General features: G+C 47.2%; 1 protein-coding gene across 1 annotated transcript in view; it reads right to left on the bottom strand.

Annotated features, from left to right (window-relative positions):
- EHD4 (EH domain containing 4) overlaps positions 1-13,925 on the bottom strand; it is a 78,735-nt gene that overhangs the window by 48,350 nt on the left and 16,460 nt on the right. Inside the window, exon 2 of the mRNA XM_017531035.2 lies at positions 10,326-10,502. Within this exon, the coding sequence (XP_017386524.1) occupies positions 10,326-10,502 (177 nt within the window). The remainder of the gene's footprint in view (positions 1-10,325; positions 10,503-13,925) is intronic.

Below are 13,925 nucleotides of genomic sequence, written 5' to 3' on the forward strand. Positions count from 1 at the left end.
GCCTCACTTCTCCCGGTTCCATGCTGGTCTCTGCCCAAGCATCCTGGGCTTCTCCCCCTGGGAATCCCATGCCATCTTCAGGGTGCACTGCCACACTGACCTGGAGAGCCCCAAGCTGCCTGCACCTTCCCTAGCATGAAAGCTGGAGGGACTGGGGCCTGTTTCCCTGTCTGATGCCCCAGGACTTAGCATCCAGCCCGGTGTCCCCTATGGCTTTAAAAGGCCAGGAAGGGGTAGGCACCGGTGGCACCCCACACCCCCCAGGTGCTTAGGAGTCCTAGGGGAGCTGGAGAGTGGGTGAGGGGACCAGGCTGGGGGAAGCCCTGGCTGTGAACATCTTTAGGCCCCTCTCATTCCTCACTTGCCTGACACCATCTCCTCCTCCTGATCCTGGTCCCTCCTCCCTGTAGTCACTGCCCTTGCATCCACCCCATGGAAGCAGAGTGGGGAGAAAAGTCTAGCCTGTGGGTCAGCAGACACGGGTTCAAGTTCTGCCCAGCGTTTCCTGATAATCTGCTCTGCGACTCTGGATAAGGGCCTCCCTGTTCTGGGTCTCATGTTCCTCACATGAAAACGGAGGCTTCCCGACAGGGTCTGGTGATGCCCTTTTAGCTTTTAGACTGAGTAACACCATGAGTGGTGGTAGGAAGTGCTTTGTTGCTTCCACCCCGGGCACCAGGGCCTGGGCTGGACCTTCGTGAAACACTGCGTATGTTTAAGGCAGAAAGTGTAGAATGCCTCTCCTTTTCTTGTACTATGGATGGCTGACATCTGCATCTGTGTGGGCAGAAGCTAAGAGCCTCAATTCTTCCATGCGGTGGATGTGGTAGGGATTACTCAGAAAGTAAAAATGCTGGGAATGCAGGACAGGGAGGCCTGGCCAGCCTCCACGAAGCACATGTGGACCGCGCAGCCCTGGGTACAAGCGGCTGCCACTGACATTTCAAAATAACTTTCTTTGATGGGGCTCGGGACATGATTTTCACACAGTCTTTCCTACATTTTCAAATCGGCCCAGGATGATGCAGGAAAAGATATTAGGATCCTTTTGCAGGTGGAAAAGTTGAAACACAAAACAGTTGACATTCTGAGGCTGTGCTGCTAATGTGTGGCTGGCTGGAGACTGGAACCTACTATTTCTGATATCAGGAGGGTAGAACTCAACCCACAAAGTTAACCTCATCACATTAAAAAGAAAGGGTCAAGTTAGTGGAAGAGAGGCCCCCCCATTTCTGCTTGTCTCCAGACATTTGTGCACAGTCCCCTCCTGTACCCCAACCTTTCAATAAACCCCACCACCCAACACGGGGAGAGAATAAAGCACATGGGGCTCACCAAGCATTCTTTGTAAGTTCACAGAAAAAAACCCACCAGGCCATTATTCAATTCTCTAGAATTGGGGTAGGAACGGGGCTCTGGGCGCATCTATGGTGAACCTCATTTCTTGTCAGGAATGACTGTCTCTCAGTTCCCTCCCATCCTTTCCATCGGATGGCCTGAGACATCTGGCACAGTTGAACACATCACACCTGTGTGAAACAATTTTCTGCAAACTGTTCCCGTGGAATGGCTGATCTTTTCCCCAAACCACAAGCTCACACTCAATATCCATTTTTCCAAAACACCAACCCCCTAGATGCTGGGTGAGGCTAACAGAGGGGTTCAAAATTCGCACACTGGTCACTCTGTGTGTAAAGCGACAGCCTTTCCAGAGCTCCCAGTCGTCCTGACATGACAGTGGCGGCCAGCACAGGAGCCACAAAGCAAGCCACCGTGAGATGTGCTGACATCACCACATGGCACACAAGGGTGCAAAGTGAGGAGCCCAGGATGGCTGAAAAAGAGAGGATGAGGAGGAGGAGGGGGAGGGAGAGCTTTGGCTGGGGGCACCCCAAGAATGGGCGGCAGGGGTTTTATGTGCACAGCTGGATTCTTCTTCCTGAAAGACAGTGTCCAGGGTTGAGAGGCAGGCAAGAGAACAGGAAGGAGCATTGAGACGCTGTGCGCCACACTCATGCTGCAAGGTGGGAACTCCATACCAATGTGTTCCTGTGAAGTTATGCTAGCATCAGAAAAAATCCTAATACTGTTCTAGCAATTGTGCCTCACGCTTCTGCTCTGAGAAAGGCAGGCGCACGGCAGACTTACTTGTTTACATAAAAGCAGTGCCATGGTATTCGTAGCCCAGTAATGAAGAACTGGGGCTATGCGGTCAGCACTGCCAAGTTCATGTCCCAGCCCCAACACTTCGAAACCCTGGGACTTGGCAAGTTATGTCGTGTGACTCCTCTGCACCCAGTGTGCTCCCTTATAAGCAGAGGCTTACAGCCCTACCTGTAATGTATGGTAAGCCTGCAGTTAATGTGCCCAGAAAGTGCTCTGAACGGTGCCTGACACCCAGTAAGAGGGCCCTGGCCGGCCCGGCTTACTGAAATGTTTCCAAGCACAGATCTGCTATCTCAAGATGGATTTTCTACTCCTTCCTGGGGAGATTAACACAAGGAGGATCTGTGCCTTGCCTTCTACATTTCATGTAAAATATGCAGACATGTGCTGGTTCAACCCAGGAGCCTCACATGGCTTTCATGAGTGGCCCCCATCTGAGGATGATCTGATAAATGTTGTCTTCTGAAGTAAGAGAAGTGAGAGCAACTGAAAATTCTAGGCTGGCCCCCCCAACTGCACATGCTTTCCACATCTAAGGAAGGGCCAGGGGTAGTGGAGAGGGGGGATAAAGTAATGATTCAGGCTATGAGGTCTCAGGCAAGCTGCTAGGCGTCCTGCCACACAGTAAAAGGAGACAGTAAAGCCAGGTGTGGTGACTCTCGCCTGTAATCCCAGCACTTTGGAGGCTGAAGGGGGAGGATCTCTTGAACCCAGGAGTTCAAGACCAGCTTGGGCAACATAGTGAGACTTTGTCTCTACAAAAAATAAAATTGGCCCGGCATAGTGGCATGTGCCTATAGTCCCAGCTACTCATGAGGCTGAGGTGGGAGGATGGCTTGAGCCCAGGAGGTCAGAGCTGTGGTGAGCTGTGATGGTGCCAGTGCATTACAGCCTGTGCAACAGAGAGCTTCTGTCTCAGATGAATACATACAAACACACACACGTATCTACAGGAGGAGGGGGCAAGGTGATTACTTAAAATTTCCCCCAAACACTAAAACCCCAATTAAAAGATCAGCATTTTAAAAACTACACTTTTAGAAAAACCAGACAGCACCTTAATACTGATTTTGATTTCTCAATGAAACAGTAATATCTGTAGCAGTTATAATAAGAATAAAATAGCACAAACATTTCCTGATCTCTTTCTGGGTGTCAGGCACAGTTCAAAGTACTTCCCATGCACATGAACTCCAGCCTTACTGCAGCCTTACAGGTAGGGCTGGAGCCTCTGCTTTTAGAGGAGGAGACTGGGCACAGAGGAGACACATGCCATAACTTGCTGAGAAGTGATGGAGCTGGGATATGAACTTGGCAGTGCTGACTGCAGAGCCCAGGTTCTTCACTCCTGGCTACTACTGCCATGGCACACACTGGAACCACTGCTGCGTAGTGTATCATGCACAGGGCAATGTTCTAAAACAAAGAGGTGACGTGCCACAACCCTGGAACTCGCCCCCACAGGGGCTTCCTTGTATGGCTTACTCTCTACCTAGCAGTATGGAATGTCAGGGTGGAGAACAGAAGGTAGGAGATTTGGGCTCGAAACGTCTCCCTTACTCATTTACTCTGAGACCTTGACCTTACCCAGGTCTCTAAACCTCTCTGAGCGATTCTACCAGCCCTGTGGACCTCCAGGTTTGCCATTAGGTTCAAATAAATCTAAGCTTACAACGCAGAGAGTATAGAATTATTTCAAAGTACTTTGACCCCAGCCCACTTTATTGATGAGGGTAAACCAGAGAGATGATACAACCTCCTAAATTTGTACAGTAAATAGGACGCAGCCCACAAAAAGACTTTGACAATTGAACTGTAATCATTCTTATTACATGGTTCCACCACAAATGGCTGATCTTATCTTCCAGAGCCTAGGAGGAACCAGGAACAGAATTTCACATCCAGATTATAGCAAGGTCCCTGGGTACCCTATTAGATTGAAACTAATTACCATTTTTAAAGGTTAGAGATGGTTTAAGACTGGCAATTTTACATGATTCAACCTAAATATGTGCTTTTATAAATCCCTCCTGACTGCCACAGGGGAAAGCCCAGTGCAATGGCTCAGCCAGGAAGGTGTGCCCCAGCTCAGGGAGAAAGGCATTTCTGGAACATCAGGACCAGAAATGTACAGGCAGCTGCCAGTCAAGAACAATGGTTTAATGACCAGGGAACCACCACAAATCTTTTTTTATGTCATTATTTTTTTGGAGATGAGGTCTCTTGTTATGTTGCCCAGGTTGGTCTCAATCTCCTGGGCTCAAGCAATCAGCCTGCCTCGGCCTCGCAAAGTGCTGGGATTACAGGCGTGAGCCAGCCAGCAAATCTTGAGGCTAAAGATTAATGGGGAAAGCTTCAGCAAGTTTATTATAGAAAAGTGAACCATAGCACACCTGCACAAGACAACCCAGTTATTCCCTCAGATTAGAAAAAAAATTATTTTGTTGGTGAAGAAAAAAAATTATTTTATTGGTGAATCAAGAGTGATTCTTGGCAAGAACCTGTTTTCCTTAATTTCTGCAGCTAAATGGGCTAGGGGAAGCAGCATGTGCCTGGACTGATGCTGTGAACTTTATTAAGTCAGTTTTTAAAAATTCCCAGTGGTGGGCCGGGCGCGGTGGCTCAAGCCTGTAATCCCAGCACTTTGGGAGGCCGAGGCGGGTGGATCACGAGGTCAAGAGATCGAGACCATCCTGGTCAACATGGTGAAACCCCGTCTCTACTAAAAATACAAAAAATTAGCTGGGCATGGTGACACGTGCCTGTAATCCCAGCTACTCAGGAGGCTGAGGCAGGAGAATTGCCTGAACCCAGGAGACGGAGGTTGCGGTGAGCCGAGATCGTGCCATTGCACTCCAGCCTGGGTAACAAGAGCGAAACTCCGTCTCAAAAAAAAAAAAAAAAAAAAAAAAAAAAATTCCCAGTGGTACTTAAGTGATTATGAAATGTTCAAAACTTGGCTGGGTGCTGTGTCTCATGCCTGTAATCCCAGCACTCTGGGAAGACAAGGCGGGTAGAATGCTTGGGCCCAGGAGTTCAAGACCAGCCTGGCCAAGATGGCAAAACCCTGTCTCTGCAAAAAATACAAAAATTAGGTGGGCGTGGTGGCACACTCCTGTAGTCCCAGTAATCGGGAGGCTGAGGTGGGAGGATTGCTGGAGCATAAGTCGAGGCTGCAGTGAGCTGTGATCATGTCACTGCACTCCAGCCTGGGAAACAGAGTGAAACCCTGTATGAAAAAATAAAAAAATTGGCGAGGCACAGTGGCTCACACTGTAATCCCAGCACTTTGGGAGGCCGAGGCAGGTGGATCACCTGAGATCAGGAGTTCAAGACCAGCCTGGTCAACCTGGCGAAACCCCATCTCTACTAAAAAGATCAGCTGGGTATGGTGGTAAGTGCCTGTAAACCCAGCTACTCAGGAGGCTGAGATAGAATGACTTCAACCTGGGAGGTGGAGGTTACAGTGAGCTGAGATTGAGCCACTGTACTCCAGCCTGGGTGACAAGAGTGAAACTTAGTCTCAAAAAAAAAAAAAAATTTTAAACTCAAAAACTAAACTGAATGAAGCCTCACTTCATTACAAACACAGAAGGAACAAATGGAGTACAAGCCCAATAATACGCCTGTGTATTTTATGATGGGTCAATCGCCACTCGCACATAAGACAGTGATTATTCATCATCACCATCCTCAGGCTGGGCTAAAATGACGAAGCCCTGGAAGAGCTGTTCACATCCCTTCAGCTCAAAAGGAAGTTTTGAAATTTTAATTCCCAGAGCCAGTAATTCAAGTTATTTTTCAAAAAGAAACAGAGGCAATGAAGAAGTACATGAGATTAAGAATTTCTTCTGTGGAAGATAACAATTTAAAATAATACTAGATCCTAGACTAAAAATGTCTGTAGCTATCTGAATTTGAATATATATATATATATATAAAACCATTTTTCAGCAAGGCAGATTGAGGAATAACATAATATCTTATTCAAAAGCAGACTGCAAGTGGAATGTCAAACCCCAATGCCTGGCACTTCTTAAACTTATCCAAGTACTCTGGTGTCTCAGAGGACCCAATGCTCTGGGTGCCCTTGGCTATCTCCTTCTCTGTGGGGGCAATTGCTTCCTGAGAGCAAACTTTGGAACATCAGCAAGTATCTCCCCAGAGCCGCTCCTAGATGGACCAATGAGGAATTCCTCCTGACTACAGCAGTCTGCTAGAGTTTCAGAATGTCCCTCTAACACCATTTCCATAGAACTCTTCATGTTCCACACTAAACTCCTTTTATTGTTCAAGTATGGAATTTCTGTAATATAAACCTTTGTAGGATTTTATCTTCATTTTCAGAAATGCACCATAGACCCCCTTGTCGCTCCCTAGAAACCAGCCTTGGAGGCTGAGACTCAGGCTCTACAGGTTTGCTTAATGGCAGAGGGCATTGTCCCCCTCCAGGTATCAAGTGGTACTTAATTCTTTTAAAGATGCCCCTGGGGGCTGATGCCCAAGCTGGCACTCCTTAAGGAGAAGGCCAGGTAATGATCACCTGTCCCAGAGAGATTCTGGTGTGGCTGCCTGGGGGAGAAAGTTCTCCATGAAAACAAGCAATTTTCTTGACTACATGTTACATTTTGACCTAGTTCCCAGAGAAGTATGCTATGTGAAAAGGGGTTTGCCTCTAGAGCTAACCCTGTGCTGTTCCCAGAGGGAAGCTATGATTATGTATACACATTTGAATGCCCTAACTAATTGGCTCTTTCTTAAATAACTGCTGTGTGATGCAGTGGCGCTGTCCTGCAGATACTACTTAATCAGGCTGTTTACTCTTAAATAGCTATGAGTTTGTATGAGGCATGTCCTTTACACATGAGCCTGACACACACGTGGCTAGAAGACAGAAACTCCTCTTGGCCGGTGCTGAGCAGAGGTGTGGGGTGGGGGACAGAGGACAAGGGGAAACCTTGATTCCAGTCCTCTCTCTGCCTCTTCCTGATGGCCTCTCCCTGAGTAAGTCATGTCTTTGCTTTCTGCTTTTTCATCTGTAGATTGGCTATAGTATTGTCTGTGTTAACAATCCCGAAAGAATAATGTACATGAAATTATGTAAATGATGACTTGGGACATAATCACTGTCATCTTCATCATCATTACTGGAGGGCTATATTAGGGACAGCTTTACAAGTTAAATAGGGGGCACTGGGCAGTGAGTCCCAGTCCGAATATCATGCTATTCGTCAGGTGGCCTGAGTTCCAATCCCAGCACTGATCTTATTGGTGGAGTGATCCCCCCGCCCCCCGCCAAGAAATTAAAGTAACGTCTTTATGCCTTGATTCCTCCCCCTACATTGAAGATAACAGTAGCACCATGTCACAGGGGTTCTGTGAGGATTTAAAGCTAATATACAAGTCTAGAACAGAAGCTGACACACAAATGCCGTATAATTATTATTGGTTTTTTTTTTTTGAGATGGAGTTTTGCTCTTGTTGCCCAAGTTGGAGTGCAGTGGCGCATTATCTTGGCTCACTGCAACCTCTACCTCCCAGGTTCAAGTGATTCTCCTGCCTCAGCCTCCTGAGTAGCCGGGACTACAGGCTCCCTATCATGCCCAGCTAATTTTGTATTTTTAGTACAGACGGGGTTTCTTCATGTTGGTCAGGCCGGTCTTGAACTCCCGACCTCAGGTGATCTGCTTGCCTTGGCCTCCCAAAGTGCTGGGATTACAGGAGTGAGCCACCACACCCTGTAGCAAATAATTATTTGCTATTATTTTTCTATATATTATTCTGAATTCAATTGACACTTGCTTTTATAAGGCATGGATTATTTTCACCAAGTTTTAAATTCTGAGACATAAGCTTTGTCATTCAAAATCGTTCCTAAAAACTTCCTTTCTGTACTCATCTGTCATGTACTTGGGATTTGAAAAAAACAACAACAACATTTTTTTGTTAGGAAAGCAAATCATTTGCCAAAATAAGACAAGTCAATAACCGGTCTTTTGGTTTCTCGCTTGTGAATAAAGACTTCACAAAGTGGGAATCTGAAAAAAGTGGGAATCTGAAAAAAGTGGCAGCTTATTTCATTAAGCCTTTTTTGGGCAAAAAGAGCCTCAGATAAAGGGCAGTGGCAATGAAACCAGAGGTCCCCAGTGAAGCCTTCCACAGAGACAGATTCTGTGCCTTGCACTTGCTGGGGCCTCCCCTTCTGGTCCACTTCCCCTCCACCCTGGGCTACTCTGTGCTGAGAGATCCGGAGAGATGACTCTGGGGTTCTCCCGCCCAGGGCTCAACTTCCGCTCCCACAGGCACTCTGGTATCAAACCGAGGCAGCTCTAGAGTCGAAGAGTCAACTCCTCCTAGAAAAGACAGCCCTGCAGGTTGGAAAAAATCACCTGGACAGTGTTCCTATCACCGTCAATAATATCATGGAACTTCTCTGGGACTCCATTCACATTACCTGCACATTTCTGTTCATCCCATTGCCAAGTTCCCTGGGTGCTTTCTTTGATTTGCAATAGGAGCATCAAAAAGCCCCTAAAGTAGAGTTCAGCTCCCCGGAGAGTTCCATTTTCACAGATGGCACCTTCGAGGGAGCCTGGGCAGCCCTTGGCAGAGCCAGTGCACAGCATCTAGCACATCATTCATTCCACAGTCCATGTGCATGGTGCCCCTGGAGTTGCGCCATGAGGTGCTTCAGCCTTTGGGAGGATAGCAGTCAGCTGGGAGGATCTGTTCCTATTTTTAAAAAATTCTAGAAAGGAGATGTTGTCTGTCAGCGCTAATCCCACTTCCTCTCCCTAGATAGGCTCAGATGACCCTAGCTGTGCGCCTCCTACAACCCACTCCCTCAAATCAGCCACATGAAAGCTAGAACCAGGAAAGAGGGAAACAGAGAGGTGGGAGGGGGAAGACAGGAAAAAAGAGAAAAGCATCACACGAAGGCTAGGGGTAGCAAATAGGAGGGAGGAAGGAAAGCAGATCCAGGGCTTCAGCCAAGGCCACCAGGAGCTCTCAGTTTCACTGGGAACTCTAATTAAAGGTTATGGGAGGAATACAAATAAAACACATCTCCAAGTAAGGCAGAACCTCAGTGATCCCACAACCTTACATCTATAAAATAATGACCACATAGGCTGGGCGTGGTGGCTCATGCCTGTAATCCCAGCACTTTGGGAGGCCGAGGCAGGTAGATCACCTAAGGTCAGGAGTTTGAGACCAGCCTGGCCAACAAGGAGAAACCCCATCTCTACTAAAAATACAAAAATTAGCTAGCACATGCCTGTAATCCCAGCTACTTGAGAGGCTGAGGCAGGTGACTCGCCTGAACCCAGGAGGTGGAGGTTGCAGTGAGCAGAGATCACCACTGCACTCCAGCCTGGGAAACAGAGTGAGACTCCATCCCCCACTCAAAAAAAAAAAAAAAAAAGACCACATAACATAATCAGCTTTTCGTGATTTTCAGTCTGTTTCCTCAGCTCTGCTCTGATGATTAAGGAAACAACTCAAAGCTGGGAGTGAGAAGAAAAAGGGACAGGCAGGGAGGTGAGGGGACCTGTCCCAGAGTCAGCAGATGAACCCCGAGTGTCAGGTGAAGCTTAAGGTCCTCTGGGCGAAGCTCTCTGACTGCAGAGGCCCAGTGCACCATGCCTGAGAGGTGGCCGTCTAGCCAGCTCTTAACACGGCTGCTAACAGGGAGCTCACTGCCTCACGAGGTAACCTAATCCATTTCTGTGCAGCTCAAATTATTAGAAATTTGTTCCTTATATTGTATAGCCTTTTTATTTTTTAACTTTTTAAATATTTTGCAGAGACAGGGTCTCACTTTGTTGCCCAAGCTGGTCTCAAACTCCTGGCTTCAAACAATCCTCTCGCCTTGGCCTCGCAAAGTGCTGGATTACAGGCCCGAGCCATGCACCTGGCCCTGTGAAGCCTTATAATGTCCAATCCTGGGCCTTAGCTCTGCCCTCCCAAGTTACCCAGAATAGGCATAAATGATCATTTCCTATGATGGTCTTTCAAATATCTTCATATGATGAACATATTTTCTATGACTTCTAAAGCAGACACTCTATTCTGTGCTTGAACCTTTATATGCAATTGCCAGTAATTCAAAGAAAAGGTTTAAACAGCCTGACCAAAGATGGCAGCTTGCTGGTCCTTACCGATTCAGGAAAGCATTTCCAAAGCGACTGAGCTTTCTAAATGGCTTTTTGGGGTCCACGACTAAAGCATTCCCTGGGGTGCTGCCCTCATTCTCTCCATACATCACGGCGATGAAGGAGTCAGTGGTGGGCTCCGGGCCAATCCTCATGCCTGGGAAATCCTGCTCCAGTAGGTATCTGGGAGAGGGAAGAAGAAGAGAAAGACTTAGCATCTTGTCAGAGGCCAGAAAGCTGCCTGGGATTACCAATGTTTTACATAATCATTTAAAAACGTAGAAACATAAGCCCCAAGAAAAGTACAGCAATCCTCGTTTGCATTTCTGTTGATGCAACAGACGCTACCCCAAGAGTACGGCGCAAGCCCTGTGCCTCCTGGAAGCTCTGCTCAGGCTCAGCCCCCTTAGGGGAGCCTCCTTGACCTGCATGTGGGGATACCTCTTCTGTGGTCCCTGTGCACCCCGTGGCTGCCGCCAGCGTGGTGCTCACCATGTGTACTGCAATTACTTGTTTATGGGCCCTGCAAGTTGTCTGAGGTGATGAGGGTAGAGCCATGTCCCGACCACGCCAGGAAGGTGACCTTTGAGTCTTGAAGGGGCTCAAGGCAAAAACCTACACGGCTTTCTGTAGCTCTCCACTCCTGCAACTAACAATATATTTGGTCCCACACTATTTCTTTGTTTCTAAAAAGTCCTGACCCATCCAATGTAAGCCCACAATCTGTGACTATTTCCAGGTATTGACAGGAAGCACCGAAAGCTTCTTCTCTATGGTGGCTATTAGAAAAAAATGAATTTAAAAAAAAAAAGCACCAAATGCTATCAAATGCCAAACACAATTTTTCCATCTTTATAAGAATGATATATTAAGCCACCATTTAGATCTATGTTTTCCATGTAAACAAAACTGAATTTTTTTTTTTTTTTTTGAGATAGGGTCTTGCTCTGTTGCCCAAGCTGGCGTGCAGTGGTACAATCTGGGCTCAAGCAATCATCCTACCTCAGCCTCCCAAGTAGCTGGGACTACAGGCACACACCACCACGCCTGGCTAATTTTTTGTAGAAATAGGGTTTCACATGTTGCCCAGGCTGGTCTTGAATGCCTGGCCCCAAGCCATCCACTCACCTTGGCCTCCCAAAGTGCTGGGATTACAGGCATGAACCACCATGCCTGGCCTAAAACTGAAATTGTTTAGCAATCTCAATGGGCTATAAACCTTTAATTGATGTCATTGCTAGTTTTAACTTCATCCAAAGTTTCTACGTTTCTGTGAAGTTGTGGCATCCCAGAATAGATACACCATTAAAAGATGTCTTCTAAATTTAGAGTAACTCTATCTGATGATATCTTTTATCTCTAAATTTAGAGAAAAAAATACCTGCTAATAGCATGCATGTGCTGAGTGCTTGCTATATTCCTGGTATGGCACCGAGCCTTCCATATTGTTTCACTTCATGCTCTGAGGTGGATGATGACATTATCTTCATTTTATTTACAGATGGGAAAACTGAGGCATCAGAGAGGCCAAGTGGCTTGCCCAAGGTCACACAGTGGACGTTCGAGTGGAAATGGAATGCAAGCAGTCACATTCCAAAACTTGCACCATCTTTAGAAATGGCCTTGAGCTAGTGGTTTGCTTGGGGTGAAGAGCAAAGCAAAGTTCAGGGCATCATTCCAGGGTGTGGCAGTGGGCATGGGGCGCGAGGACCCCATTTCCTTTCACGTGAGGGGAAGAGCTCTCCACATTAGCTCCCTCTGGCCACCCTGATGATAAGGGCCAGCTCTCCCCACTCTCCCTGGAGGAAAGCTGGGCTTGGGAGGTGCTACCGTTTCAAAATGTGTTCAGATTTAATTTTTAAAATCTTCAAAAGTTTCTCGGTCAAAACCTTTGTGTCAGCTGGGCACGGTGGCTCAAGCATGTAATCCTAACACTTTGGGAGGCCGAGGCTGAAGTGAGGAGTTCGAGACCAACCTGATCAACATGGTGAAATCACGTCTGTACTAGAAATACAAAAAATTAGCTGGCCATGGTGGCGCACGCCTGTAATCCCAGCTACTCTGGAGGCTGAGGCAGGAGAATTGCTTGAACCCAGGAAGCAGAGGTTGTGGTGAGTGGAAATCACCCTACTGCACTCCAACCTGGGCTCCGTCTCAAAAACAAACAAACAAACAAAAAAAACCTTTTTGTCCCTAACAGACTAGAAATGTTCATGTTGATCAGTTCTTATACATTCCATATGAATCTGAGAAATACTGGTAAAAGCTACTGTGAGGGCATGGCCTACTCTGTGACACTCCAGCCTCTGTGGAGTGTATCTAGAGCATGTGGACTCCATATACCCACATGAATGTGGAATTCAGGTTTTACAGCTCCGCTGGGATCTCAAGTGTGTAGTCATCAGCAGCGAGGCTGGAATTCAAAGCCAGATCAGACACTTGCCTCCCCTCACCGTCCAGTCTGATTTTTACGCCCCGTGGCCTGGAGGAGGCCATGCCTGGAGGCTGCAGGAGACACTGAAGGAGGGGAGGGAGCCTGCTAGGGAGAGGGGCTCGGGAGAACAGCAGCCAGTATCGCCCGGCTCCCTGCACACATGGTTCTCAATTCACGAAAATGTGAGGTACAGGAGTGGGTTTGAAGCTTGACAGGCACTTTTCCACAGAATCAGTGCTAACAGCAGTGGTGGGCTGGCCGAGACGGCCTACAAAAGGGTCACACACACTGATAAAAGGAATGAATCAGACGAGAACTGCAGCATGTCCTCCTGGGGGAAGAGTTCGGTGTGGAGCTCCACCTTGCATGGCTCATAGCAACATGCCCCTTCTTGGTACCTTCACCAAGCCTGGCCAGGAGGAGGCCCTCCAGACTCCAGACAGGGAGGTGAGCATACGGACAATCACTCACACGGCACAGGTGCTGAAGTCAGCCATCACGGTCAAGGAGTGCCTGAATTACTTTCATTTCTATACAAGTACAGCAAATCCCACTACTTTTGAAATAACAGGGTTTCAAGGAAAAATAGAAATGAAAAAATTGTTTAAAGAAGAGCAGATGTTTCCTACTTTCAAGTTTATATTGTAAAAGAAGCTAGAGTTTCCTAAGTGGCAACCCTACCAGACAGAACTTTAACATCAAATTACTTTTTGCATTATCAATTTGTTTAGTAATACTTTGATAATACAAAATTAACATTCAGTGTTCAACTTCACTACCAAAGACATACCAGTAATGACACAGCATATTAACAAATTTTTAAAAACTCAGAATCATCAATGCTGGCAAGGGTCCTGTGAAATAAACACCATTATGTATGTTGGTGGGAGAATAAGCTGCTCTAACTTCACTGAAAAGCAATTTGACGGGCCAGGCGCAGTGGCTCACGCCTGTAATCCCAGGACTTTGGAAAACGAGGCAGGTGGATCACGAGGTCAGGAGTTCAAGACCAGCCTGGCCAAGATGGCGAAACCCCATCTCTACTAAAAATACAAAAATTAGCAGGGTGTGGTGGCAGGTGCCTGTAATCCCAGCTACTTGGGAGGCTGAAGCAGAGAACTGCTTGAACCTGGGAGGTGGAGGTTGCAGTGAACCGAGATCCTGCCACTGCG

Source organism: Cebus imitator, unplaced genomic scaffold (assembly GCF_001604975.1).
Source record: "Cebus imitator isolate Cc_AM_T3 unplaced genomic scaffold, Cebus_imitator-1.0 Scaffold70, whole genome shotgun sequence".
NCBI classification, from domain to species: domain Eukaryota; kingdom Metazoa; phylum Chordata; class Mammalia; order Primates; family Cebidae; genus Cebus; species Cebus imitator.